We start from the raw sequence: 27530 nt of genomic DNA on the forward strand, positions 1-27530 counted from the left end.
AATGGAATGGAAAGATGGGCAAAAAAGATGTAGATGGGTTACAATCTGCACTAGGGGAGGGAGTTCATGAAATTATAAATCCATGAAAATACAAGATTGAGTGATGTGCTTTTAAACTACCAAATTTCCTAGGCTTTTTTAGTCTATTAAGCTACTTTCTTTTTCTGTTTAACCACATGTGGTTTCTTTTTCTAAAATTAAATAATGCAAAATAGAACTGACTCTGGAGTCAGAGGGACCTGGGTTCACATTCACTTATAAAATTAATAATTGTATGATCTGGGTCTTACTTTCCTCATCTGTGAAATGAGGGAGTTAGATTAGATAGCCTGAAGTTCCTTCCAGCTCTAAATGTAACGAATTATTATGGATTGTTGCTCCTATAATTCTTCCAGAAATGTTAAATTGAATTTTCTTGTGATTATTATTATCTCTCTAAAGTCTTCATAAACCAGGTCTTTTCTATTAAGAAGCAGCTAGAGAGCATGGATGTGAAGTCAGGAAGCTCTGAGTTGCCTAAGTGATGCTGGGCAAGTCACTTAAACTCTTAATTTTTCTCATTTCTAAAATGGAGGAATCATAATAACACCCATTTCCCATCATTGTTGTGAGGCTAAAATAAGATAATATTAATAAAATACTTTGTAAACTATAATGCTTACTATTACAGCAGACTCAAAGGTAGCATTGTTCTTTAAGTATTTTTAGGCTGACTGATCTAGGAAGAATTTATTTCTTAACTAATATTTACATCCAGATTAGAATAATAATGATGACAGCAACAACAAAAAATAATTAAACAAACACTTATTAAGGGTTCATTCCCCCATGCAAGGCACTGGGGATACAAAGACATAATTGACTCTTATATGGTACCTTAAAGTTTGGGATGACAATTTATTTCATTTGAACTGCACAACACAATACAGCAAAGCAGTGACCATTATTATTTACATTCTCCAGATGTTTCAAAGGGGGTTAAGTCATTTACCCATGGCCTTACAGTTCACAGGATAATATATACATTTAGAGCTGGAAGGACTTCAGTGGCTATCTAATCCAAATTCCTGATTTTACTGATATGAAGACAAAGGGAGATTACATAATTTGTTCATGGTCCTGTAGGTGTAGTTTCATTGATGTAAAGTCAAGAACCAGGAAAACATACAGTGATTGCAGCACTGAATGATGATCAATTGTAAAAGACCTTAGCTCCCCTGATCAAGACAATGATCTAAGACAGTTCCAAAGGACCCATGATGAAAAACTGATGAACTCTTAAGCTCAGACTGAAGCACATTAAAAACACAGACACACACATAGACACACACACACACACACTTTTTTCTTTTGGATGACTTCATATGTACAATAATTATCATATTTCTTGCCTTACCAATGAATGGGGGGAGAGGTGGAAGGAAGGAGAGAATTTGGAACTGAGAATAAAAAAAATTTAAAACAAAACAAACAAAAAATGAAGCCAACAACACTGTCACTGGATCCCAGGTTCTTTCCACTGTCAGATGCTGCTGTTAGATTCTGGCTCTCTGCTGTATGGATAAATAAACTCCCTCAAAGTTAACAATGAGCCTTATTTGGTGATTTCCCCCAGTCTTGTCATCATTCTTACTCATGTTTATTATTAACAACTACTGATGTTTATGTAGCTCTTTAAAATTTATATTTTTATAATGCTTTAAGTTCTTATCCTGTAATCTTGTTTATAAATAGTGATTTGAATGTTGTCTCCTGCATCAGAAGCTGAACTGAGCAAGAGGCTATTTTTACTTTTCTTTGTGGCCCAGTTTGAGCACAATGTGAGTGCTGATCTGACTCATGCAGTATTTACACTATTCTATCCATATTTTCAGGTGACTAAAATAAGGCATGTACCTGATGAATTCAATTTCCTGATATTTTAACTTTCAATTATAGTGGACTCCTTTTCAAGTGATCTAAACATGTAGGACTCTGAACCTGGCACTACTCCTTTCTAGGCATCAAAAAACCCCTTAAATATATCCTTAAACCACAGAACACAAAAAGTGCTGATAATATTAAAGCTTATTGCTACGCAAATACATAATTTATAGACATCTTATTTTTAGTGACTTTTTGTTTTTACATCACCTTCATTTCTGAATTTATTTCCTTCCTTTATCAAGACATGAAACAAAGACTTAAAAAAGAAGGCAGTTTAGCAAAATAATCTTCAGATTTGTCTGATGGTTTATGTAATATTCTTACCATAGTCTCACACGTCTGCAGAGAGAAAGTAGTTCAATTTCTAAACCCTTCTCCAGTACCACAGTTATCATTATACTGAGATGGCATTCAGTTATTCTGTTTTGTTCTTTGCATTTTCTATGCTGTACTTATTGTATATACTGTCTTCCTGGTTTGCCTACTTCACTGCATCAGTTTTTATGTCTTTTGATGCTTCTCTGGGAATAAGTTTCCTGAAATGAGAAGAAAAAAGGCTAATTTTAAAGGAAATCATGAGACTCAAAGAACAGGAAAGCAGATAATCATCCTTTTTTTTTTTTGCTACTGTCCCAGAGCAGAAAGAAATGTCTGTTTGAGTTGAATAACCTCTTTAAGCAGTCTGTTCAACTATGCTGATCATTTAGAGGAAAATCAAGAAATTTTCAAATGGTAATACCCTGGATGAATCCCAAAAAAGCAGAAGCAGCTCAGGAAACTAATTGGCTCTATTAAATTACTTTGTAGAAAACAGGTACCTGTTTCTTTCTTTTTGGTTATATTTATAATTTTATTTTTTTTAAGGTTTACAGTACTTTGCAAATATCATCTTATTTGCTTTTTACACCAGTCTTGAAAGGTACTATTAATCCTCCCCATTTTATTTTGTAAATTTGTTTAAAAATTTTTGAGATCCACATTCTTTTCCTCCCCCACTCCACTGAAAAGGCAAGCAATAGGATATCAAGTATACATGGGAAGTCATGCAAAACATATACCTGTACTAGCCATGCTGCACAAAAATAGCAAGAAAAATAAAGTGAAAAAAGTTATGTTTCAGTCTGTACTCAGTTCCTAATTCTTGCAAGGGTAGATATTTTTCTTCATGAGTCCTTAGGAACTGACAACTGTAAGAATATGTTTACATTATTTTAAGTGTAACATATTAGGTTTATTGTTTAGTGTTTTAAAGGAGATGCAGGAGTATATTAGAATCAGAGTTTATCAGGGAAAATTTTTCTCAGAACTAGAAGATTCCAATGATGGGAAAAATAAAGACTAAGATATTTTTATATTGACAGTTCTTGACTTATATGCCTATCAGATAGCAAAGATTATCGTTTTGTCAGCTATTTGGAATATAAACATTTTAACAGAATGTGCCATGAACGTTTCCTAGTCTAATTCACACACACAAATCAGAACTTAAATGAGATCTAACAATCTTTTGCTGTTTAGTTCCATAATTTCTCTTACATTCACTCTTAGTAATATTGACAAAGCCAACCACCCTAGTTTAACCTTTACCTCTCATCCAGTCTGTAAGAAACTCAATCTCCTTCAACATCCTTATATCTACTGCATTGAGGTGAAGAATAGAATAAAATAGAAACGATTAGGGGGAAAATAAAAAGATTTCTAAATAAAGGCTCAACTGAGGCTTCTTAAACTGACTACAATCTTCAGCAAAGTACTGCCACTAAGCTTCCAGTACTGTACAACTCAAAACTTCATTACTATTCTTTATTCTCTCTTCCTTTGCTCTAATCTGTGATGAAGAAATAGTCAAGGTCATCCTGTACTTATGCTTCCATTGTTTATTACTTCCAAGAATTTACCTCATGTCATTATCCTCCTTTAATTTCAATCACATTGGGTATGTACAAACCTTCTAAGCCTACCTTTAAAACTTCACAATTCTATCCCTCGAAACTTCTGATTTTCACCTTTCATTGATAAACTCAAAGGATCCATATACCACCACTTAACTGAAACTGTTCTTGCTAATGTTAACAATCTGAATTTGTTTTTCTTTGGTCCTTACCCTTCTTGATCTTGTTTTTGGCATCTGACAGCTGAATTTCTCCTACACATATAACTACTACTAGTCCTTTTGAACTCCATGATATTTTCTCTGGTTCTGTCTGATGAGAAATAATGCCTTATCAACCATTTCCTGTTCCCTTAATATGGCTGTTTTCCATAAACCTTCTAGTCTGCCTTGGCAAATTCATCTGCCCCCATTGATTCAAGAACAATTCCCAATCTCCATATTCAACTTTAATGTCACCTGTGTTACTGTAAACTCTTTAAGGGTCTCCCTCTTTTTCTGCTTAGCTATCAAAACCTGAGGCAATGGTCTAACAATGACATGTCCACTCAACATAAGCTCAGAGGCTGAACTGAAAGTTAAGCCACAGAATGGCTCCATACCCTATAAGCCATTCTAGTCACACAAGACTAGTAGCTATTCCATGAAATTGAGGCTTCCAGGGGGTAGTTAAGTGGTGCACTAGGCTTGGAGTCAAGAGGACCTGAGTTCAAATATGACCTCAAATACTTAATCATTGCCTGTGTGACTTTGAGCAAGTTACTCTTAACCCCATTGCCTAAAATACTAAAAAAAAAAAAAAAAGAGGCTTCCTATTAAACCTCTGCTTCTGTACAGACTAATTAGTCCCCTACTCACCTAAAATCTTTGCTTTAATAAAATCTAGTGATGGTTCCTCAGTTCTTATTCTTCATCAGCCTCCCTTGTATTGTGTACTAATTTGTGAATATGTTGCATAGAAGAATTTAAGGAATGAAAAACGTCATTTTTGTCTCTGGATCTCAAATGACTAATACAACACCCTGAACAGAATAAGCAGGGTATTATTTTGATAAACTGAGCAGAACCTCTAACTTTTTTCCTAGAAATACTTATTTAAATTACTTTCTAATTGGTTAAAAAGTGAAGTGCTTTTCTTTAAAGGCAATGTAAGAGAAGGCATTTTGAGGCAGCAGCCACTTTTAAATGGCCTCTCAGAGTTAGCTCCTTTGAGCCATGCCTATTTTTCCACTGCTTCATTTTCTTTAAAATAGAAAATCCAGAGTCTAATCTTCTATTGTACTTTTTTAAAAACTGATCTCTACCCTTCTGAACCCACATATTCTATGAGAAGTTCCAAGTTTTTTCCACAATGAATCTCAATGGAGTGGCAGCAGTAGTCCAGGGCATTTATTGGCATGAGGACTCAAACTATTACCCCAATTCTATAATTTTATCTTCATGTCTCTCAGGGCCAATAAAATATCTTCTTATAAATCAGTGGTCATAATGTTTTTCAAGTTGATAAAAAAGCCGGAAACAGCAACAAGCAATATGATTTATTATTTTTAAATGTAAAAATGTATTTATTCACAACTTTTGAGAAGTTGATTCCATTCCTTCAAAAAAGTTTATAATATGGACAAAATGTCAAGAAAAATTAGACAGTAGCTTATGCCAAAACAAAAATATACATCTGATGTATACAAACTTTAAAAAGCATTTTACAGGCAGTATGAAGGTAGATTACATTTAAAATATTTTTAAGTGACATAGCTACAAACTTAAATTATGGTCAAACATAATAATTACATCTTTAATGAAATATATTTACATATTCAGTGTCTTAGTTTTGCAAGTTAAAAAAGGAAATGAATTTACAGATACCCTTATCATACAAGTTAAAATATTTGCATGGCCATGTGATTTTTAAAAATACAGCAAGGACTTACATCACTATTTGCATCTTAATCTTCCTATGGTATTAAGTGCATTACCATTATTAGAAGAAAAAAATTAATAAGAAACTAGACAACAATTTAACTACTGAAAATATACTAGATTTCCTAGCAAAACCAAGAAATGCAGCCACTCCCTTAGCCTTTATATCTTATTTAAAGTAGGAAAAAAAAGGGCTAATATGCAGGGTATCCCCAAAACCTTGGCATTATTTTAAAGCTATTAAAACTGCTCTAAGACTTTTGAAATGCTCTAGAATCCTAGCAAGCAGTTTATAGCTCACAAGTCATTTAGCTTTACTTCTCAGAGCACCTTCCTTTATTGTATATAAAATAAAGAAAAAGAAAACTAAATAAAATCATCTATCATTTCATACAGGAAAAAATTCTTCAAAGTACCCGTATTACTTCTTTTTAGGAACTCCCACAGAGAATTTAGTCCTTTATATAAGTTTTTTTACTTTAGTATTATTCACTAAACTCATCCAAAGCAGATTAAAATAACTTACCGAGAAATTGAATATACAAACTAAAGTCAATACTTCCTTTTGTAGTAGTAGTAACTTTCTTTTAAATGGAACACTTGAGCTCTATTCTCAATTTTATATCTGATCATAATCAATGAATAAATTTCCAATTCTGAGAGTAATCACCTCTTTAATTTTTTTAAGTGATAATACTACAAACATGCTATCATATCAATTTGATAGAAATGAATTTTAATGTTCTTGGGTTACTGAACTTTAATTGTGCTAGTACAGAATAACTAAATTCAAACAAGTTATAAAAATAAAGCTTAAAAAACTTTCAGGAAATAGTGCATTATCTGAAGTTGAAGTTGCAGAGAAAACCAAATAAAATGCTTTATTGTTTTCATGTTGAGATCCTAAAATAAGTAGATGAATTAAAAAAAAAATAAGCCCATGCAAAGCAAATGAAAATGCAATTTATTTAAAAGGAAACAAATTAAATCTACAGACACTAAACTGGAATACATAAATTAGAGCATACAGTTTTTAATAGTCATAGAATCTAAGAGTTGGAAGGGACCTCAGAGGCCATCCAGTCCAATGGTACCTGAACAAGAATCCTCTTTACAACATATTCAGGAGCATCACAGAATCATGATGAAATTGCACTTAATTCAGAATTTATATATAGATTCCATCATTCCTATTCCTTGCTATTGAACATTTACCACATAATTTCTTTCTTCCTTACAAAAAAGGCTCAGGAACAAACATTTATACATTCTATTTGATTTTCAACATTTGGTCATGACTGATATAAAAGACCAGATAATTTCACTCTATCTGTCTTGCTGATCTGTTTCAGAATTTTTAAACTCAGAGGCAGATAGTTCTAAAACAGGATTCACAAATCCAGAATATTCTGAATTGCCATTGTTATCCACTTCTGCACTAACAAAATCATTCTCCCACTCCAGCCCATTAGAATCATCAGAAGCTGAGGTAGGATTACTTCCAGTCTTCTTGCTACTATATTTTAATGCAGCCCGTAGAATATCCTCTTCAGTTTTGGAACGTTCTCTTAATGGGATCATTCTATTCATTCCTACAGTATGAAAAAGAAGTTTAAAGAAATGAACAACCAAAAACAAAATACATGCCCATTAATTGAGACAATGGCTAAACAAATTATATGTGAATGTAACAGAAACCCAGGAAGACTCATTTGTACCTATGCAAAATAAAATGAACAGAACCTGAACAATTTTTATACTGAATACAACTCTGCAAATAAACTGAAGAATTTAAGAGTACTGCTGGGAAGAGAGTGGAGCTAGAAATATTTTAAAAAAAGAATACCAACAAAATATTTTTTAAATACACAGAATGAAATTCAGAAGGAGACAGAGATGAACAAGCAGAATAGTTAGAAGAAATGTGTTGAATTCGTTATATATATTTTTTTAAAATAAAAAGCTACCTGTGATAGTTCTATATATAATCTTTTCCTTTTTTGTTTGTTTGGAAATATTGATGCCTGCTAAATTTGTAAGAACAAAAAGGGGGTTCTACTGCTGGAATTGTGCCTTTAAGAAAAAAAGGAATGCTGATGCCCAATGAGAAAAATTCTTGATATTGATTTAAAAAAAAATGAATGATTATAAATAAACTGCCTTTGATTATATTTTAATATGTAAATATATTCCATAAAATGCCATAACTTATCTTCTCCCTTCTAATCACATAACAAGCATTTATTAAGCAATAATTATATGCTAGGCAGTATGCTGGATGCTGGGGATAGAATAAGCCAATCCCTACATACTAAAAATCAAATTTGTCCATTTAGATCTCATTATTTCCTTTTACATGGCTTTGGTGTGAATTTCTTTTCCTTTTTATTATTTTATAATGGTGTTATTTCCTTATATTCCTTTGTAACTGCATTATATCATTCTGAAAATATTTAATTTTCTCCCTATGGTTGGACATTTAGTTTTTTCCCCCCCAGTTTCCTTTTTTTTTTAAAAATTAGAAATAATGCTGCTATGGAAACAACTTTGAATACTATCTTTTTGTGTGTGTTTTACAACACTTTCAGAATATTCTCAAAAATGGAATTTTGGGGTCAAAGAATTACCATATACTATTGAAAGATTAGTCTCTAAAAAGATTCGACATTTGCAATGTCATCAACATGATTACAAATGTTTTCTCACAATATTGCCAGAATTGAGTTTTGCTACTTTTAATTATTTTTCTTGACAATTTGATGTATGAAGTTGAACCAAAAGTTGGTTTAATTTGTATCCCTTTAAGTTATTAGTGGTATTATGCATTTTTTAATTAACAACATGATTTCCTCTTTTGAAAGTTGCCCATTTGTATCTTTTAAGCTTTTATATCACTTGTGACTGGGAGTTACCTTTTTTCTTTTTAAAGTAGTTCTTTACATTTTAGATTTCAGGTTTTTAATCTATCCTTTTTGCCACATTGTTTTTCTAACCTTTTCTCTTTTAATTATATTATTTTGGTTGCACATATATTTTTATGTTTTGAGTTAAAAATAACCACCTTTTTCTTTATTTTCTTCTTTTTGTTGACTATAAAAATTTATTTCCCTTCCTCTTTAAGGTAACTACATTATTCTATTTTCTTCCATGTAATTGCTTTTTATATCTTATTATCTTGCTGTAATGCAATAGTATATATGATAAATATGGATCTAAATTAATTTCCCACCAAATCGCAAGCCAATGATCAATGTACATTTATCAAATATCTAAGTAAGCTATTCATATTTCACAAATTAACCCTTGATTGTAGAGAATTTTTTTAAAAAAACAATCTGAGACCATGTTTTCTTAGTAGAGTTTATTTAAAACACAAGAATATTAACCATCTCAAAGTATAGACACTATATATAATCAAATGTTTCTCAAAAATAAAAACTACAATTGGATCTAATGCAGCAAGGTCATTTACAGAATGAATTATAAACAAACTGCTTATTTTAAATTTACCAACTAGCAAAAATGGTTAGAGCCAATTCCAATCTCTGAATATAACAATAAAATCATGTTATCCACAAGTGGGCAGTATTTAGTCATAACCTGAAAAATTGTCAGGAATTTACTTTTATTTACTACTCAGGTCATGAGAAATTATTTTAAAATTCTTAAGGTTAATATTATAACCAGTAACAAAACTGTAATGAAAATTTCCAGGGGATTCCAATGTTGGAGATATATTTAAAAGATTATACTAAAGATTCAGAGGCTGTACTTTTTTTGTGTTAGAAAAAAAAACAAAGCAAAACAAAAAATTGCCAGTAATGGAAACATGTATGCTCTTTAATTGAGTAACAAACAAATTATGGCACATAAAAGTGATCAAATGTTGTCACATTATAAGAAATGACAAATATGGGGGAAATCAGGGAAACACTGAAAGACCTGTAACAAGTGAAAGGAATAAAGTAAGCAAGAACCAAGAAAACAAGAAAAAACTAACAACAATGAAAAACTCAACACTAAAGTAAAATCAAATGCTGTGTAACTGAAATGATCTATCCTGACACTGGTGAAAAATGAGGAAATATGTCTCTTTCCATTGTTTGAGGAATGAAGGGAGCAGCACAGAGATATGGCTCAAGAATGTTGCATGTACTGTTGGTTGTGATCATTGTTGTTATCTATCTGAACAGTTAAATGAAGATATTGCTAGATAGGAAGTATAGGAAAAACTAATATATGAAAAGGCATCAATAAAACTTGAAATTTTAAAAAGAACTTTAGGCTTTTGTTGAACTTATCAGATCTCATAAGAAATAAAAAGGAAGATTATAGAACATAACAGGTCTATGATACTTACATTTTTAAAAATATGAAATTGTAAATTCTTAAGATATTACCTTCCTCATCTTCCCACTCTAGATCTAGGGATGTGCTGTCATCATTTCCACTCGTTGATTTGGTTTTGGTCATTAAGTCACAACTACTTTCTGTGTTTGGTGTCAAAACTGTGGCCTCTGATGAAAGCCCTATATCAAACATCAAAATAATTAAAAACTGACAATCATGACCACTCTAAGCACAATAACTCCCATCATGGCAACAACTATCCATTTTTTAAAAAGCACTTTAGACTTCAGAAAATGTTTTCTTCACAAATTTCAAAATGTTGTTAAGGTTCGGAGGCAAAAATATTTCTTCCACAATCACATGGCTGGCTACCAAAGTAGCACTCAACCTTGAACTGAATTCAGTTCAGTGCCTTTTTTTTTTAGGTTTTTTCAAGGCAAATGGGGTTAAGTGGCTTGCCCAAGGCCACAACAGCTAGGTAATTATTAAGTGTCTGAGACCGGATTTGAACCCAGGTACTTCTGACTCCAAGGCTGGTGCTTTATCCACTACGCCACCTAGCCACCCCTGTTCAGTGCCTTTTTTACAATACTCCAATGTGTCTTCTCAAATTGTAAGAATTTAGTTTACAACCTTATCCTGTTTATAGTATGATTCCTTTTTTAATGACCACTTATCTCAGAATGTGAAAACTAGACAGAAACTATCATTCAGACAAAATTATAAAAAAGATAGTAAGACTCTGGAAGATGAAGTAATCTGCTCAAATGGCTAGTTAGTGGCAATTCTCATCATGATTATTTACATCTAATGGCTGTTTGAAATTCATAAGATTTTTCTGTGACAGGCTATTGCTGCTCTAGAAACACTACTTATCAACTCCATGGCATCTCTACCTTGTTTCTCTAGAATTTCAAAAGCAGAGGGCTAAATGACTATTTACTTTTACTTTTTAACCCATGGCTCTCATTTCACATTGATAAACTATTCTGACACAAGGGGACAAAATGTGTTGAAGTCAAACCCAATTCCCTAGGGGAGTTTAGGAAAATTTGAGTATTCTAATGGTGCCAAACTGGAGAGTAGACTCTTTAGAGAACAGTCCTTCCTCCTGCAGACTCTGAAGATCAAAGGACCTGAGGCAGCGGTAGTCTTTTACAACCCTTCAGTTTTGGAAACCTTACAGTAAACTACATTCTTATATGCCTTCCTCCCTTGCCTCTGTTCCTACAAGCTCCAGATCCCAGATATTTCATGATAGGTCTTCACTTATGAGGCAAAACAAACCCATGATAGGATCTTAGCAATCCTGGTCTTGAGCTGCCTGATTTCTATGGAAACCTTTAAATAGTCCCCAACCACTGCAATGGGCAAGTGCACAATTCATGGACGGTTTTCAGTTAAGTTTTAAGATAGCTATATTAAAAAAATTATAGAGAAGCTTTCAGCATTTGCTTCTTCAAATTTAAAAAATAAGACAAACATTTATTTTGCAACTTCAAAAAGACTTAATTTTTTTATATTGAAAAATCTGACCATTTTAAAGAAAAATTACCTAAAACAGGGTAGTTTTTATTTAGGAACATAATAGTATGGACTTTTTAGATTGAATAAGAAAAAGTTTCAATTTACAATCAATATAATATTTGCTTAAGTACCTAAAGTATCCCAATTATGAAAGATATTAGGATATAAAAGTAAAAAATTATAGTTTCTGTCTCAAGAGCTTACAGTTTAGGGGCTAGGGTACAGAGTACGACCAGAATATATCTGGACAGAATACTGGCAAATTTTTTAAAAAAGATCTTAAAACTAAGCATGGGTTATTTGAACTATTCATTTTTTACAGATACTGAGTAAATAAGATGCTAATGATAGACTAAGAAGTTTACAGAAAAAAGATTGTTAAACTTAAAGGATTATACCGTAAGTGAAGTGTTGAGGCAACTAGTACAGGAGGAAGTAAGGTGTTTTTGCTGGTTAAAACCAAGGAATTTTACTGTTCACAGATCTACACCCAGGAAAGAGTCAAGTGGGCAGAGAATGACTGCCTCCTTAGCTCACTTCTTGCCCTGTTCTATTTGTTTACATGTTAGGCCAGAGAACAGCTTGAGGACTTCTAGGTCTAAGCTGTCTGGGATAGAGGTCCATGATCTAGCCCCGGGCATGGACCTGGAAAAGAGCTAACATGTCTTAATCTGGATTTTATTAGCTGGGTCTGGAGGTCATAACAGAGCTGTCAGTCTGCCTGCGAGAGCAGGTTTATAGTCACTGCACACTCTCTCAGACTGGACCTCAGAAAGTTAGTTAGATGGTCCTGAAGAGAGATGAAGCCTAGAAGCTGGTGACAGGGAGCAATGCACAGTCACCAATCTGAGTCCAGTGGAGCAATGTTATAACACCCTAGTGGCTGTTGGAGACACAGGGTTGTGAGAGGACATCAGGATCCATGTATGTGTCCTTCATGACTTGTGTGATCTCTATTTGTTACCGTCCCGTTCTGTGGGAGTACATGCCCTAGATTTAAGAGAGGTAGTTAGGTAGCAGAGCAGAAAGTGCAGTAACCTGAGCTCAAGCTCCCTTAAACCACTTACTAGCTTTGTAACCTTATGCACATAACTTCACCTCTCACACTTAGTTTCTGTAGAATCAGTATCATTTGAGAAAGTTGTGGTTAAGAGCAAATGAGATAATATATAAATAGCTTTGCAAGTTTTAAGTGCTTCATGAATGTTAGTTATTATTAATAGCTACTATTATTTATGAGGATGTTCTATAGCTTCTTTTCTTACAGTGGTCCTTCATTAAATACCTTTGCTCTGAATTACCTGTACCTTCTAGGGTACTGGAAGCTATGATTTCAGAAGTTATAGATTCACAGAGTATCTTAAAACTGGGACAGCTGTTCTGAGGATTCTATGTGTGGGAGACATCCTGGGCAAATGTATATCTGAAACTGGCCATTTTACTTAACCATGGGAAAAGAGAACATTCTAAATAGAAATCATAGAGTGAATAAGGCAGCAAGTACAGAACTACAAAAAAGAAAATGCTCTGGTTTCTTTTTTTAAATTTCTTTAAGGGGGCGGAGCCAAGATGGTGACAAGAGAGGATCATCTCTTAGGCACTCTCTCATAAAACTTATAAACTAAGGAATCTAACTAAATTTTCGAGAGACAGAACCCACAGAGGGACCCAGTGAGGCAGTTCTCCTATTCAAGGTAACCTGGAAAAGAGCAGAAAGGTTCTGCTCCCCGGGTTGGAGGGGCAGCCTGCCAGAGGGGCGGCCCGCCAGACTGAAAGAACTTCAGCCTCCCAGAGGCAGCCCCAGGGCGCTGGGAGCCGCAGCTGGGGGTGCGGGGGTTTCCTGACCTATGCCCCAGGGAGCACCAGGCACAACTTGGGGGAAAAGCGGGGGACCTCTGCCAGAGCGAGCATGTGAAGCCCAGCCCTCAGGGCACACAGCCAGCAGCATGGCCAAGGCAGTCCAGACCCAGGAACCAGAAACAGGCAGAGCCGGGAAGCAGGAGCCCCCAGAGCTTTGTCCTTTGCCCCTGGAACAGGACTCTGGGGGCTCTGAACACATTCAGGTCCTGATCCCAGTCTAGGCCCCCACCACCTCGGCCCCATGGCAGAGGGGGGCGCACCCGGTCATTCACAGACCAGGAGGGAGGACAGAGCCTCACGCACTGAGACCCTTGTGGGAGTGTCCCAAAAGCTCAGGAAGCACCCCAAAACAGGCTCAGGCTGGGAAAAAGAGCAAGCAGAGAAACAAGAGGAAGACCATTGAGAAATATTTTCCCTGTGAGCCCAAGAAGGATCAAAAACACTCATTCTGAAGATGAGGAAGCACAAGCTCCTGCATCTAAAGACTCCAAGAAAAACAAAAATTGGGCTCAGGCTATGACAGAGCTCAAAAAAGACTTTGAAAATCAAATGAGGAAGTTAGAAGAAAAACTGGGAAAAGAAAGGAGATGCAGGAAAAACATGAAAATGAAGTCAGCAGCTTAGTCAAGGAAATCCAAAAAAATGCTGAAGAAAATAGCATGCTAAAAACCAGCTTAGGTCAAATGGATAAAACAGTTCAAAAAGTTATTGAGGAGAAGAATGCTTTACAAAGCAGAATTGGCCAGATGGAAAGAGATAAGAAAACTCTGAGAAAAAAAAAATCCTTCAGACAAAGAATAGAACACAAGGAGATTGACAAATTTATGAGAAATCAGGACTCAATACTTCAAAACCAAAAGAATGAAAAATTAGAAGAAAATGTGAAACATCTCACTGAAAAAGCAACTGATATGGAAAACAGACTTAGGAAAGATAATTTAAAAATTATTGGAATACCTGAAAGTCATGATCAGGAAAAGAACCTTGACATCATTTTCAAAGAATTACTACAGGAAAACTACCCTGATATTCTAGAAACAGAGGGCAAAATAGAAATGGAGAGAATCCACCGATCCCCCCGAGAAAGAGATCCCAAAAAACCAACCCCTAGGAATATTATGGCCAAGTTCAAGAACTCCCAAGTTAAAGAGAAAATATTACAAGCACCCAGAAGGACACAGTTCAAATATCATGGAACTGCAGTCAGGACTTAGCAGCAACTACATGGGAAGCTCATAGGGCTTGGAATATAATATACTGGAAGGCAAAAGAGCTTAGAATGCAGCTAAGAATCAACTACCCAGCAAGGCTGAATGTCCTCTTCCAGGGAAAAAGATGGATTTTCAATGAACCAGGGGAATTTCAAATGTTCCTGTTGGAATGGCCAGAGCTGAACAGAAGGTTTGATCTTCAAATAGAAGACTCAGGTGAAGCATAAAGATTGGAGGAGAAGGGGAAAATATGAGAAACTTGATGATGAACTGCATGTATTCCTGTATTGAGAAATGATACTGACAATACTCATATGAACCTTCTCAATTAACAGAGCAGGTAGAAGGAGCTTTTATAGATGAAGCACAGGAGAGAGCTGAATTTGAAGATAAAATATGGTGTAAAAATGGAGTCAATAGAAAACAGGGAAATGTAATGGGAGAAAAAAAAAAAAGGACAGGGGGAATAGGCCAAGATATTGACCAATGAATCCTATTTTAGCAGGCATGGTGTCAAGACAAAAATGACAAAAATGAAATTTTCTATCCTTAAAGTCTCTTATTTCAAGGAACCAGGGCTGCATAGGCTAGAGAAAAGAAAAGATGACTAATGAAAAGCTGTCATGTGTAAAAGAGAGTAAGCCATTCTCTGCTTGGTCCTGGAGATTTGGCTTGGTAGATTGCCCCTCAATACGAGGCTGCCAAACAAAGACTAGATCTCATTTGTTAGAGAAGTGTAGAGAAGACTCCTGTTTGAATAAGTGTTGGACAAAGTTGAGGTTCTTTAGCTCTTTATTGTGATCATATTCTTCATTTTCATCTAGAGAGATCAGAGAAGCCATCATGGAGTTTGTAATTCAAAACGTCAGACCTTGAATGAAAAGTTTTAAGACTTAAAAAACCCCAACTTGTTATTAATGATAAATATGAAAACGAATCAATTATTCAACAACCTCACATGACCATAACACATTTAATAGGGATAATTTTTCAAAAAACAAATCTGGCAAGGCCAAGACCATAACTTAAGACCTTTTATTGTTTTATTAATATTTTAAGAAAGAGGAGCACATCATGGTTTTAAAGTGGATAAATCCCTTTGCAAAACTAGAACTGCAAAGTGGGTTATGACTTAGTAAAGTCATGTAGACTAAGCAGATGGCAAAAAAACTTTTCTCAGGAAAAAATTCTTTGTGTAGTTTCAGTTATCTGGTAGTCAGGAAGGCAGCCATTTCTTGGAGCAAAAAAACAATTCTTAGAACATATGATAGGGGATCTTCACCTGGGGTTCATGACTTAAAAATGTTTTTTCATAATTACTTCAATATAATTAGCTTTCTTTGTAATTCTATGTATTTTATTTTAAATAATATTCTGGCGGGGGTTCACAGACTTCAGATTTTAAAAAAGATTCAAAATACAAAAAGAATCTCTAAGAAATACAAACCTAATTTTAATCATGCTTTTATTAAATGCCTAATGTGTGCAAGATAGTGTGTTAGATACTGAAAAGGGTGGAGGGGTAGGGAAGGTGTCTTTCCTAAAGACAGCTTTAGGAAAATCCTAGAAAAGAGTCTTTGATGATGCTAATTAGAGTTCTTTGGCACATGAAAAGTTTTAAAATTTAATTATATATAATTAAAAATACTTACTACTACTTCGAAAAACTTCATACTGTGACTTTATATTTCTCAAATAGGATTCAAAGTCTTCTTCTGTCCCTGAACTGTAATAAAGTAAAACATTTTTCTTATATTTATGATATTCGGTTAATATTTGTCATTATTTATGAAAAATGAGATTTAGAACTGAAGTCTTCCTTAAAGAATAAAACAGTTTGGGAAATATATTTTAGCACAAATAATTTTATCACAAAATTAGATTTCCCATAACTCAATCTTTTTTGAATGAACAATAAACATTTATATAACTGAGACATCTAAGATTTCTTTTCCAAAAAGTAAGCCTCTTGCCCATACATAAGCCACTGTGTCATAAAAAGACAAAGTTTTCAAAGAAAAACAACTGTGTAATAATTTGGTATAAACAATGCTATCATTTCGTTTTCCAGGGAAAAGATAATTAGTGGAGAAAAATAAGGGCAATTAAAGAAAAGAGATGATGCTTTCCTTCTTTGAAGAGTTAATAGCTCTGTGTACAAATTACTGAGAATCAAACACCTTCTTTGATCAACATATGAACACTCCTCTAAATGAATGTCCAAAAATAGGAGAAAAGAAAATAATCCTTGCTTCCCATGGACATTTTAACTTCCCACTAGAAAAAAAAAGTACTTTTTATTATTTACCTTTGATATTCTCCAGTGTTGGAATGATGAGATCGCTGCATAATCCTTTGCCTTTCTTGCTTTATAAAAATAATACAATATAAAATAATAAAACAGTTCAGATGTCAGAGAAAAAATAAATTAAGTCATTCTCTTCTTACCAAAAATACTTTCTAACAGGGAAAAATGAACTGGGGTCCTCATAATCTTTTAATTATCATTATTCTCTTCCATTCACTCTTATTTTTGTATTGTATTCAGAGACGCAGACAATGCTAGAGATGGACTATCATAGATGTCATCAAATCTAATTCTCCTCATTTTACAGATGAGAAAACTGAGTTTGTTAATACAGATGTTTAAATGGATCAGTATAGCCCTGAGGACATAAAAGGATCTTAAATTCAGTGTAAAAAGTAAATTTTGAGCTTTGATAGCAATTCTGTAAGTACCAAAAAAGAGAGAGGGCATTTTGCATTTTCTGGGAGGTTGGTAGGTTCAGAGGAGAGATTCTCAATGGAAGACAACTCTCAAAAAAAGAAGTCTCTCCTTGAAATTGGGCTCTGATCAAGGGATAAGGAAAAACCTTTATCAGATTCTCCCCGTACCATTCTCCATTCCCACACCCTTGCCTTCAAGAACCCTAGGAAATACTAATGGATTGTATCCTGGAAGCTGCCATTTTTAAAGAGGGAAGAACATAGTTACCCTGAGTATGATAGTAAAATTAGAGGCCTACCTCATATACAGAAAGCTATATTTTTCTTAGGACAATTTGAAAGCTAATTTCTAATACTGTTTTCATGTTAAAGACCTATAATAAACTGTTTATTTGCCAAGATAATTCAATTTCATTGCTAAATTTTTTTTGGGGGGGAAATCTCAATATGACAATTATATCTTAATAAGAAAAAGAAAATTTTAACTTCCAGGGTTTTTTTATATTTATTAAACAATTTTTTGATCAGCAAAAAAAATCGAGATTCAATTATTGCTAAAAGCAGATTTTTTACATAAACAAAACTGCCATAGCATGTATTAGTAAGTCTGGTGTCTTACAAATCAGACTTCTTAGGATGAAATTTACCAAAGGTGCAAAACCTAATTTTTGTCAACAGGATTTTGTCTATATGATAGCCCCCAATTTCCCTTATGGAGTAGGGGATTCCTTAACTACTTGGATCTTCACTATAGCAAGGCAGTTGTTAATTGAACAGGATTGCCCATGAAATTTTGCTTTGTTTTCATTCTATTATGAATATTGACATTTCCTCAAAAAGAAAATGGGAAGATAGTGGCAAGAGTAGATGAGCACAAAAATAGTATATTCCTCTAGGAGGTTTAAGCTAACATTAATTTAGCATAAGACACACATCTAAGTTGCTTAACTGATAAGACAACAAAAAACATTACATGGTCTTTCAAGCTCACATTTTTCTTACTTTATATACCATATTAGTGCCTGTGAACTAGATGCTTCAAAACGAAATTGGAATAAAATATGTAAATGTATAATTTCAGAGCGTACCAACTAAGAATCTAAAAACTTTTAAAAACATTCAGAAAGCACTGTATTAGTTTTTATTAAGAAGTTTGTTTTGGTACAATATTTCCTTTGTTTAAAAAAAATTAAGTTTCTGGAAAATGCATACTTACGAAAAATATAATACACTTCTTTGAGGAAAACAAAGAATTATCGTCCAACATTTTATTTTCAAAGTCAAATGGTACCTACTAATCCCAAACTGAACAATATAACAGTAGGCATGTGACTGCAAACTACTATTTAAATTTAGTATTCATAAAAGGCTCATTAACTTGCCTTTAAAAATTCTGAGAAGGAAGGCAGAGAGTAAACAATGATAAATGAAATGACCTTCATTCAGGGGAAAACAGGTCAAAAACTAAAAATTTCTTTTAGTGCATATTACAAGTAGAAAAGCAGCTCCGTTATTTATATATTGGGGTCTTTTTCCCCTCACCTCCAAGAACTTTCGCTGCTTTGCTGCCCTGGCTGCTTCACGCTGTGCAGCGTATAAAGCTTCTTCTTCTAGTCTTAACTTCTCTTCTTGTAAGGCTAACTGTATATGAACAAAACAATAAGGGTTAACAAAAATCAGAACCTGTCTGCCTGCTCTAAAATAATGAAGTGTTTATTTATAAAATAAAAAAAATTATTTACAACAAAAAATTAATTTTTCAGCTTTTTTCTAGAATAAAGTACAACTATAAATATTACTTATTAAATTTACATTCTATATTATGAAGTGATAATTTCATTTTTAGCTTATAGATTTTCACATTACAGAATGGTTTCTCACTTTACAATAAGCCATAATTAGAAATTTCACTTTATACATTTCTACCTTAATTATTATAAAGTTGATGACTTTCCTAAATCAGTCAGCCATATTCTTATTTACAAATACAATTGTGTCAATGAAACTGTGATCTCACTATTGTAAGGGACATATTCAAGGAGAAAGAGGCACAATTCATCTATGCCTACCCTCATAATATCAGTCTTGTAAGCACAGTCTGTACATTTCCCACAATGTGTCTATCCAACATATTTATTCCTATTCTTTTTCTTTCTCCTTTCTCATTAAGTGATCAGTGTGTTAGCTTTCCAGTCAAATACTGCATGTCTATGGTGGTATCCTTTATACTTCTTTTGCAAAATTCTTTGTAATTTGTTATAGCCTCTTGGTTAACCCTTAAGCTCAATTTTCTAGGATTTCACTTAATTTTGAAACTTTTCACACTTAATTAGCATAACACCACTTTGCTATAGACATCATGTTTTATTACTTCTCAAAGACTGTCTTCAATGTAGTTAACTAAACAGTGCAAAATGTTTATAGTAATGATTACCTTTGCTTCTAAAAACCAGAATTTTACAATTTTTAAAAATGCAAATGCCTTCCTTATTAAACGACAGTATTTTTAAATTTTAAATTTTGAACTAAACATCAAAAATAAAGAGTATTTTTATACAGAGGTAAATATAGAAAAAGGATTCTGCATGATACAGTGAATCTCCATTTCAAACTACTTGCTTTTTTAATAAAGTATTTGATAAATTCTACATGTATTTTCAACACTGTCCTGCTTGGATGAAAGATAATGGACTATATCATAGATGTCATCTGGAAAACTACATTTAGGTGCCATTTAATCAACAGTAACTATCCCATAAACATAAGAATTCACAGTAGCTAGGTCATCAGTCCTGCAGTTTGCTAAATACACTAAAAATCATCCCAGTGAGAACAAATAAAATGTACAAGAACTGGATAGCAGTGAAATCCATTTTATAAATAAAATAATTTTTTCCTTTAGTGAACTTGGTTTTCTATTAACTTTATCAGAATCATAGATACTCATTAGGGAGAAAATGGAGACCCACATGTTAGATAACTTGTTCAAAGGACTTCAAATTCCTCTTTTGCTGACTTTATCCAAAGCTTGTGGGAGCTTGTTGCCAATTGCAATACATCATATTACACTGTTGGGTAGCCCATAAAACCACTATACTGACAATCAGTCCATCAAGAGACAAGCTTGGATATACTGTATTGTCACCAATTTGTCACCAGGAAATCATATATTGGCACTTTGCCCGGAGTTCTTGATGTGCTGTGGAGCTTTGTTGATATGGGAGGAAAATCACATCCAAGGCCAAGAACCCCCACAGCATCCAGACATCACCTGAAGTCCTGTTAGCTATCAGTCTGATTAAGGGGTGAAATGGTTCTGGAAAAGGCAAAGTGCGAACAACACTACCCTCACAATAATAAACATAATGTCTAAGTCATGTCATCATATAAATGACAACATTGTTCTCTTCAATTAAGGACAAACATCAAGACCTTTTTTAACTACACTACGAGTCTGTTACCAACCAATGAACTGTGAGCACTCAACATAATACTTAACATCGCAAAAAGCAAGAGTGAAACACATCTAAGACACATACATGACTTGAAAACTCAAGAATTTTACCTACCTCTCTTTGAATTTTCATATCAAATGTTTTCTGTTTTTCAGCAATAGAATCATAATGCCTTTCTCTTAGGTCAGCTATTTCTTCCTCAGTAAGGGGTCTAGAAGGAAAAAGGAAACACAAACCTTTTGCTATCAAAGGTAGTAAAATAATGTATTAAAATAAAGTATAGAATAATATAAACTAATATTTTAGAAAGAAGTTTACTTCTAATAGAGGAATAAAGCAATACTAAAATGAAACTGGAATAACAAGAAGATATTTCTACTACAAAAAATCTGAGACAGGACAATGCATTGGTACCTTAAAAATAAGGCAGATTAAATGAAAATGCTCTTGATTTAATAAGAGCATAATTTTATGTTAAAATAGATGTAGGGCTTCTTCAAGTAACAACTGTAACAAAGTTAGGTGCAACTGTTTAGAAAATTAGCTTTTTAAAGCTAACATAGTACTCAGGTCTTTACTAAAAGATCAGTAAATTCTGAAACAGTAAGACAATTTTCAAAATTTGCAACATGGAAGGAAAAAGCAGGGGTTAGAAATAGAAACCCTGATTTAAAAAAAAAACCCAAACAATTTAGTTTAAAGAATTTTTTAAGTTTTTATCACAATCACACCAATCAGTCCTTACCTATGACTACTTCCTGGGCTTTCTCCCTGTTCCAAATAAACCAAATAGTTCATTAGAATTTATTAATTGTCTATGAAACAAGAAATTAATATGCCAAGAATACATTTTTTATTAATTAGCAAAATAATTTATACATAGTCTTTTTAAGGGATTGCTACACATATTTTTAAGGCAAAAGTAAAAAATTAAAATTTACCAATTACATATTATAGATAAAATCAATAACTGATTAAGGATATCATAGTTAATATAATTTTATATAATCATATATTTTCCCCCAGAAAGCAAACCATAAATTATTAAAATAGAGCTCTACTCAATTTGCTTAAAAATGTTTAGGAACAGTTTTAAAAAGATTAACTGGAAAAGATTATGGAACTGTGCAAACAAAAAATTCCAAGTAAACAATAAATTAGGAAACATAACTAAAAAACAAATAGAGTGAAGTTCAAGTCAGTGAAAAGCTATGAGGAATGTATGATAGGGGAAAAATGGCTAATATGTTCTACTGAGAAGGGACAGCAAAGTTAGTGAGTGTAAGTTAAAGGAGTAAGCAGTACGGTACTTAGAAAGTAAAGATACTGTGATATACAGTTTTAGATTCACATTATAAATTAAGTGGACCCCTCTCTCCAACCCTGGTTTTCAGTGTTTCCCCAAGGTGGGGAAGTCTACTTATGGTAAGCAAGCAAGAACTGTATAACAGCATTCAAGAGCTTCTTCAGCTATTATTCTTATTGTAACATCTTTGATATGCAAAGTAATATTCTTACCTATGCTCATAAATTCTTAAATATGCTCACAAAAAATAAGCACAGGAAATAGTGGCCAAGCAGTCTAGGACTAAAAGGTAAAAGGCCCTTTTTCAACCCTTTATCAGTTTAAATGGTGGTGTAACAACCTACATTATTAAACAAAATATGCAGTACACTTAAGGCGGAACAACTTTTTGAAGTGCATACTGCAAGTTTTATTATCCCAGAAAGCAAAGGTTTCAAGAGATTAAAGGATCACACAACCAGTATGGTCAGAGTCAGTCTTCAAATGCAAGTTTTTGTCAAAAGTCTAATGATTTTTTTCCCCTATGACTTTTTGGTATTTTTTTTTTGGAAATTTACAAACAGTATTCTACATAACCTGAAAGGGGTTTCACTAGTTCCAATATCCATGTACATATTTATTTGAACATTGTGGAAAATTTGATAATAAAAATGAAATGATGGGTGGAGGAGGGTGAGCAGAGAAGCACAGATCTGAAAAAGTCTTGTAAGTTAAATGGAATATTAGAAGAATATGAAATGACAATAAAAATATTCACGTTTATAAAACCATTAAAAACATGCAGTTATTTTTTCCCCATTCAACTGTCCAATGAAGTGGATGGTTAAAATATTATTACCAATGACTCAGGAAGATTACTTGATTTGTTGGAGGTCACAGAACCAAAGAGTACAGTGCTGGACTCCAGGTATTCTACTTCAGGTCCAGTATTCTCCATCTCATCACTCAGTCAAATAAATGAAGGGATCTTACAGAGAGAATATTGGTATATTGTTCTTCATTTCCACATGAGGAAACGGGCAAGAAAAATGTAGTTCTCTTTCTCATTTAAAGTGTAGGGAGAAATTCTTGATGGAAGAAGATATGCCCTGAGCTTCAATGGAAGTCAATGAAGCCATCAAAAATTGAAGTTGTTTAAAACAAGGCTAAGGAAGCATCTCTACTGGATCATTTATGGTATTCATCTACATGAATGCACTTGAAATTTTTTGCTGTTACTTTCAATATACCTTGCTTGCAAAAGAGAGGAATTAACTGTGTGAATTTCTTTTTTTTTAATTATTTGTTTAAAAACTGGCATGTGACAAGAAAAAAAAATCAGAAATAACCATGTTGAGGAATATTATTATCATTTAGGTATTTAGGTATAGAATCATTATATTATTACCTAATACCACCACAGGATTGCCCTTCCTCCTTATACTCTCCCTTTGCCCAATTACTTGAATGCACAAAGGGAAGTGAGATAGCAGTCTTATCTTCCCACTAAAGTGGAAGACTATTGGCTTCACCATTTGCCTTGATACCATCTCCTAAAGTCCACCAGGTCTTATCACATGCCCTGCCCCGTGGGCCTGTAGTCTCCCAGCATTGTCACTTGACTTACTTATATGACCTAAGGATGTCTGTCCTTTGCCACTTGCCTCAGTGCAGCATTTTCAGAATTTTTAAGTCTTTTTCTCTGCCATGAAGCTGAACACTTAAAACATATTGTCTCTTCCAATTAAAGTGTGGACTCAATTTTTCTACTTGTATCCCAGAACTTAGTTCAGTGCTCGGTCAGTAATATATTCTTAATAAATGCTCATTCACTCATCTTGGTAAAAACCTAGATAATCAAAATTTGAATAAGACTTAGGAATTTATCTATGAAATGGAAGAAATCTCAATTTTGCAATATTAAAAATGAAAATACTTACTTCATCACTTTCTACTAGATTTTCAAACTGTAAAGCAAGAAAAAATATTAATGAATACAATATAAGCAATATCTTACCAAAAATGATAGTAATCTTGTTTTTAAAAGATAATATCACGCAGCTCCTTGTAAGGCCCTTGCAAGTTTTTCAAATCATTTGAAATCAAATAACTTATCTCATTTGATCTTTTCAACAACTTTGGGAAAATGGAGGCAATTACTTTATAATAGAAGCAAAAAGTAAAAACTTCATCCAAAATAATTAGAAATACACAAATTTTCCCTCCCTTGAAATATACAGTTGCTAAAATTCTTCACATCACCTTTTCTATCTAGAAAAGGTACCAAACCTCTCTAAACTGATTTTGGGGCTTCATTTAACTCTTTCAGAGGATAATGCTAAATATTTTCCTACTAAAACAAGGCAAACTACTTAAATGCAATTCTATATAAAGTTTCTGAAGTCAGATTCTTCATGGTATTTTATCCATAGTTTGTGAGCAAAGTTGTCCTTCTGAAAAGTAATCACAATAACCAACAACTTATTGAAACAAAAGTTCCAACAAAAACTATTCATGTCTTACTATCTTAGTTTATATTTCAAGAATAACTTCTTATTTTAAGTAAAATAAACCAAAGTAATAATAATACTCAACACCATGAGAATGGATGTTTGAAAATAGAAAACTTATTTCTGCATTCCTTTTTTGAATTGATTTTATATGCAAAAACATTTTAATTTAATAGTTAAAATCATCCATTTTGCAATTTATGATATTCTTTATCTCTTGTTTGGTCCTAAACTTCTCTCCTCTCCATAGAGCCAAAGATAAGAGTATTTCTTGATATCTTTGGTATTGCCCTTTATGTCTAAATTCTGTACTCATTTCAACCATATTTTGGTATAGTATATGACATGTGAAACTATGCCTAGTTTTTGCCATTCTAGTTTTCTCAGCAGGTTTTGTCAAATAGTAGTTCTTATCCCAAAAGCTAATGTCTTTGGGTTTATTGAACAGTGGATTTACTATAGTAAATTCAGTACTGCTTCTTTTATACCTAACCTAATCCATTGGTTCATTTCTCTATTTCTTAGTACCAAACAATTCTGATGACTGCCACTTTATAGTATGGTTTTAGGTCTGTTAGGCCACCTTCCTTTGCATTTTTTTCATCAAGTTCCTTGATATTCTTGCATTTTGTAATTGCATTTGTATGTATTTTCTATTGTCTACAGTTGCTTTACTTTTTTTTTGCAAGGCAATGGGGTTAAGTGGCTTGCCCAAGGCCACACAGCTAGGTAATTATTAAGTGTCTGAGGCTGGATTTGAAATCAGGTACTCCTGACTCCAAGGCCAGTGCTTTATCCACTATGTCACCTAGCCACCCCTAGAACTCCTATTTTTTAAAAATAATTTATATAGAATCTGAATTAATTGTTTGGTAGAGTTTGTAAATCCATATGATCATGAATAGTTTTTTCTTAGAGAGTTTATTGATGGTTTCTTCAATTTCTTTTTCTGAAATGGGGTTATTTATTTTATTTCCTTTTCTGTTAATTTGGGTAGTTTATATTTTTGTAAATATTCTTCCATTTCACTTAGATTGTAGAATTTGCTAGCATACAGTTTGGCAAATAGCTCTGAATTATTACTTTAATTTCCTCCTCATTGGCCTTTTCCTGATACTGGTAAGTTGGTTTTCTTTTTTTAAACCAGAGTAACCAAATGTTTATCTATTTTATTGTTTTTGATTTTTTTTATAAAACTTTGTTTATATTAGGTCAACAGTTTTATTACTTTCAATTTTATTAATTTCTCCTTTGATTTTCAGAATTTCTACTTTAGTACTTAAATGGGGATTTTTAATTTGTTCTTCTTCTAGCTCTTTTAGTTGCATGCCCAATTCATCGATCATTTCTTTTTTATTCATATAAGTATTTATAGAAATATAAAACTCCCCTCCCCCCAAACTGCTTTGACTGCATCCCACAGATTTCCGTTTGACAGTCATTGTTGTCATTGTCTTGGATGAAACTGTTGATTACTACTTTGATTTGTTGTTTGATCCTCTATTTTTTTTATTTTTATTTCTGCAAGGCAATGGGATTAAATGACTTGCCCAGGGTCATAAAGCTGGATAATTATTAAGTGCCTGAGGCCAGTTTTAAACTCAGGTTCTCCTCACTCCAGGGCCAGCCACCTAGCTGCCCCCTGATCCATTCATTCTTTTATTTTTTTTAGTTTTGTTTTTGCAAGGCAAATGGGGTTAAGTGGCTTGCCCAAGGCCACACAGCTAGGTAATTATTAAATGTCTGAGGCCGGATTTGAACTCAGGTCCTCCTGACTCCAGGGCCAGTGCTCTATCCACTGCGCCACCTAGCCACCCCCCCATTCATTCTTTAAAATTAAATGATTAGTTTCCAATTGATTTTTAGTTTATCTTTCCAAGACCTTTTATTCCATGGAATTTGTTTCGTATTGTGATCTGAAAAGGATGCATTTAATATTTCTGCTTTTCTGCCTTGGATTATAAGGTTTTTATGCCCTAGTTCATGGTCAAATTTTGAATAGGTATCATACTACAAAGAAAAGGTATATTTCTTTCTATCCCATTAAATTTTCTCCAGAGGTCTATCAACTTCTCTAAATTCTATTCACCTCCTTAATTTCCTTTTTGTTTATTTTGTGGTAAGATTTTATCTAATTCTGAGAGAGGGAGATTGAGTACCCCCACTATTATGGTTTTAATATCTATCTATGTCTCTCTCTAACTCATTTTTGGTTCTTCCTGGTTTAAGTGCCAGCTTCTCCTCTAAGAATTTGGATGCTATACTGCTTGGTGTATATATCCTTAATACTGATATTACTTCATTGCCTATGGTATCTTTTAGGAATATGTAGTTTGGAACCTTCCTTATTCCTTTTAATGAGATCTATTTTTGCTTCCGCATTGTCTGAGATCAGGATTGCTATTCCTGCTTTTCACTTTTATCCTATGTGTCTCTCTCTGCTTCAAATGTGTTTTCTGTAATACTACTGTAGGATTTTAGTTTTTAATCCACTCTGCTCTTTACTTTCATTTTATGGAAAAGTTCATTCCATTCACATTTACAGTTATGATTACTAACTGTATTTCCCTCTATATTATCTTTCCCCATTTGTACTTTTCTCTTCCCTATCCTCCAATTCTCACAAATGTTTCATTTCTGATTGCTGCCTCTCAGTCATCTTTTTTCCTATCAGCCCTTTTCCTTCTCTTCTGTTTTGTTTGTTTTTAACTTTTACTGTAACTTTACCTTTACATTTACTTTTTGTCCTCCCTTTTATCAGTCCTTTCTTCCTCTTTCTTTCCCCTTCTCCCCTACTTCCCTATAGGGGAATGTATATTATTCCCTATTGGCCAAATCTATTGAGAGTAAAATTTACTCAGTGCTCAT

General features: G+C 33.4%; 1 protein-coding gene across 4 annotated transcripts in view; it reads right to left on the reverse strand.

Annotated features, from left to right (window-relative positions):
* Positions 1-846: 846 nt before the first annotated feature.
* The window catches only part of AP1AR (adaptor related protein complex 1 associated regulatory protein), a 50218-nt gene continuing 23534 nt past the window's right edge, over positions 847-27530 (reverse strand). For 2 of the 4 annotated variants that reach the window (XM_074228697.1, XM_074228699.1), the window contains 8 exons: positions 24093-24119; positions 21613-21638; positions 20982-21078; positions 18955-19053; positions 16994-17052; positions 16338-16411; positions 10138-10266; positions 850-7329 (listed from right to left, as the gene is read on the reverse strand). In XM_074228697.1, the coding sequence (XP_074084798.1) occupies positions 7064-7329; positions 10138-10266; positions 16338-16411; positions 16994-17052; positions 18955-19053; positions 20982-21078; positions 21613-21638; positions 24093-24119 (777 nt within the window). In that variant the 3' untranslated portion in view covers positions 850-7063. Of the gene's footprint in view, positions 7330-10137; positions 10267-16337; positions 16412-16993; positions 17053-18954; positions 19054-20981; positions 21079-21612; positions 21639-24092; positions 24120-27530 lie in introns of all 4 variants that reach the window. The other 2 variants (XM_074228698.1, XM_074228700.1) reach the window with 1 other exon arrangement.

This window comes from Macrotis lagotis, chromosome 3, assembly GCF_037893015.1.
Source record: "Macrotis lagotis isolate mMagLag1 chromosome 3, bilby.v1.9.chrom.fasta, whole genome shotgun sequence".
Lineage (NCBI taxonomy): Eukaryota > Metazoa > Chordata > Mammalia > Peramelemorphia > Peramelidae > Macrotis > Macrotis lagotis.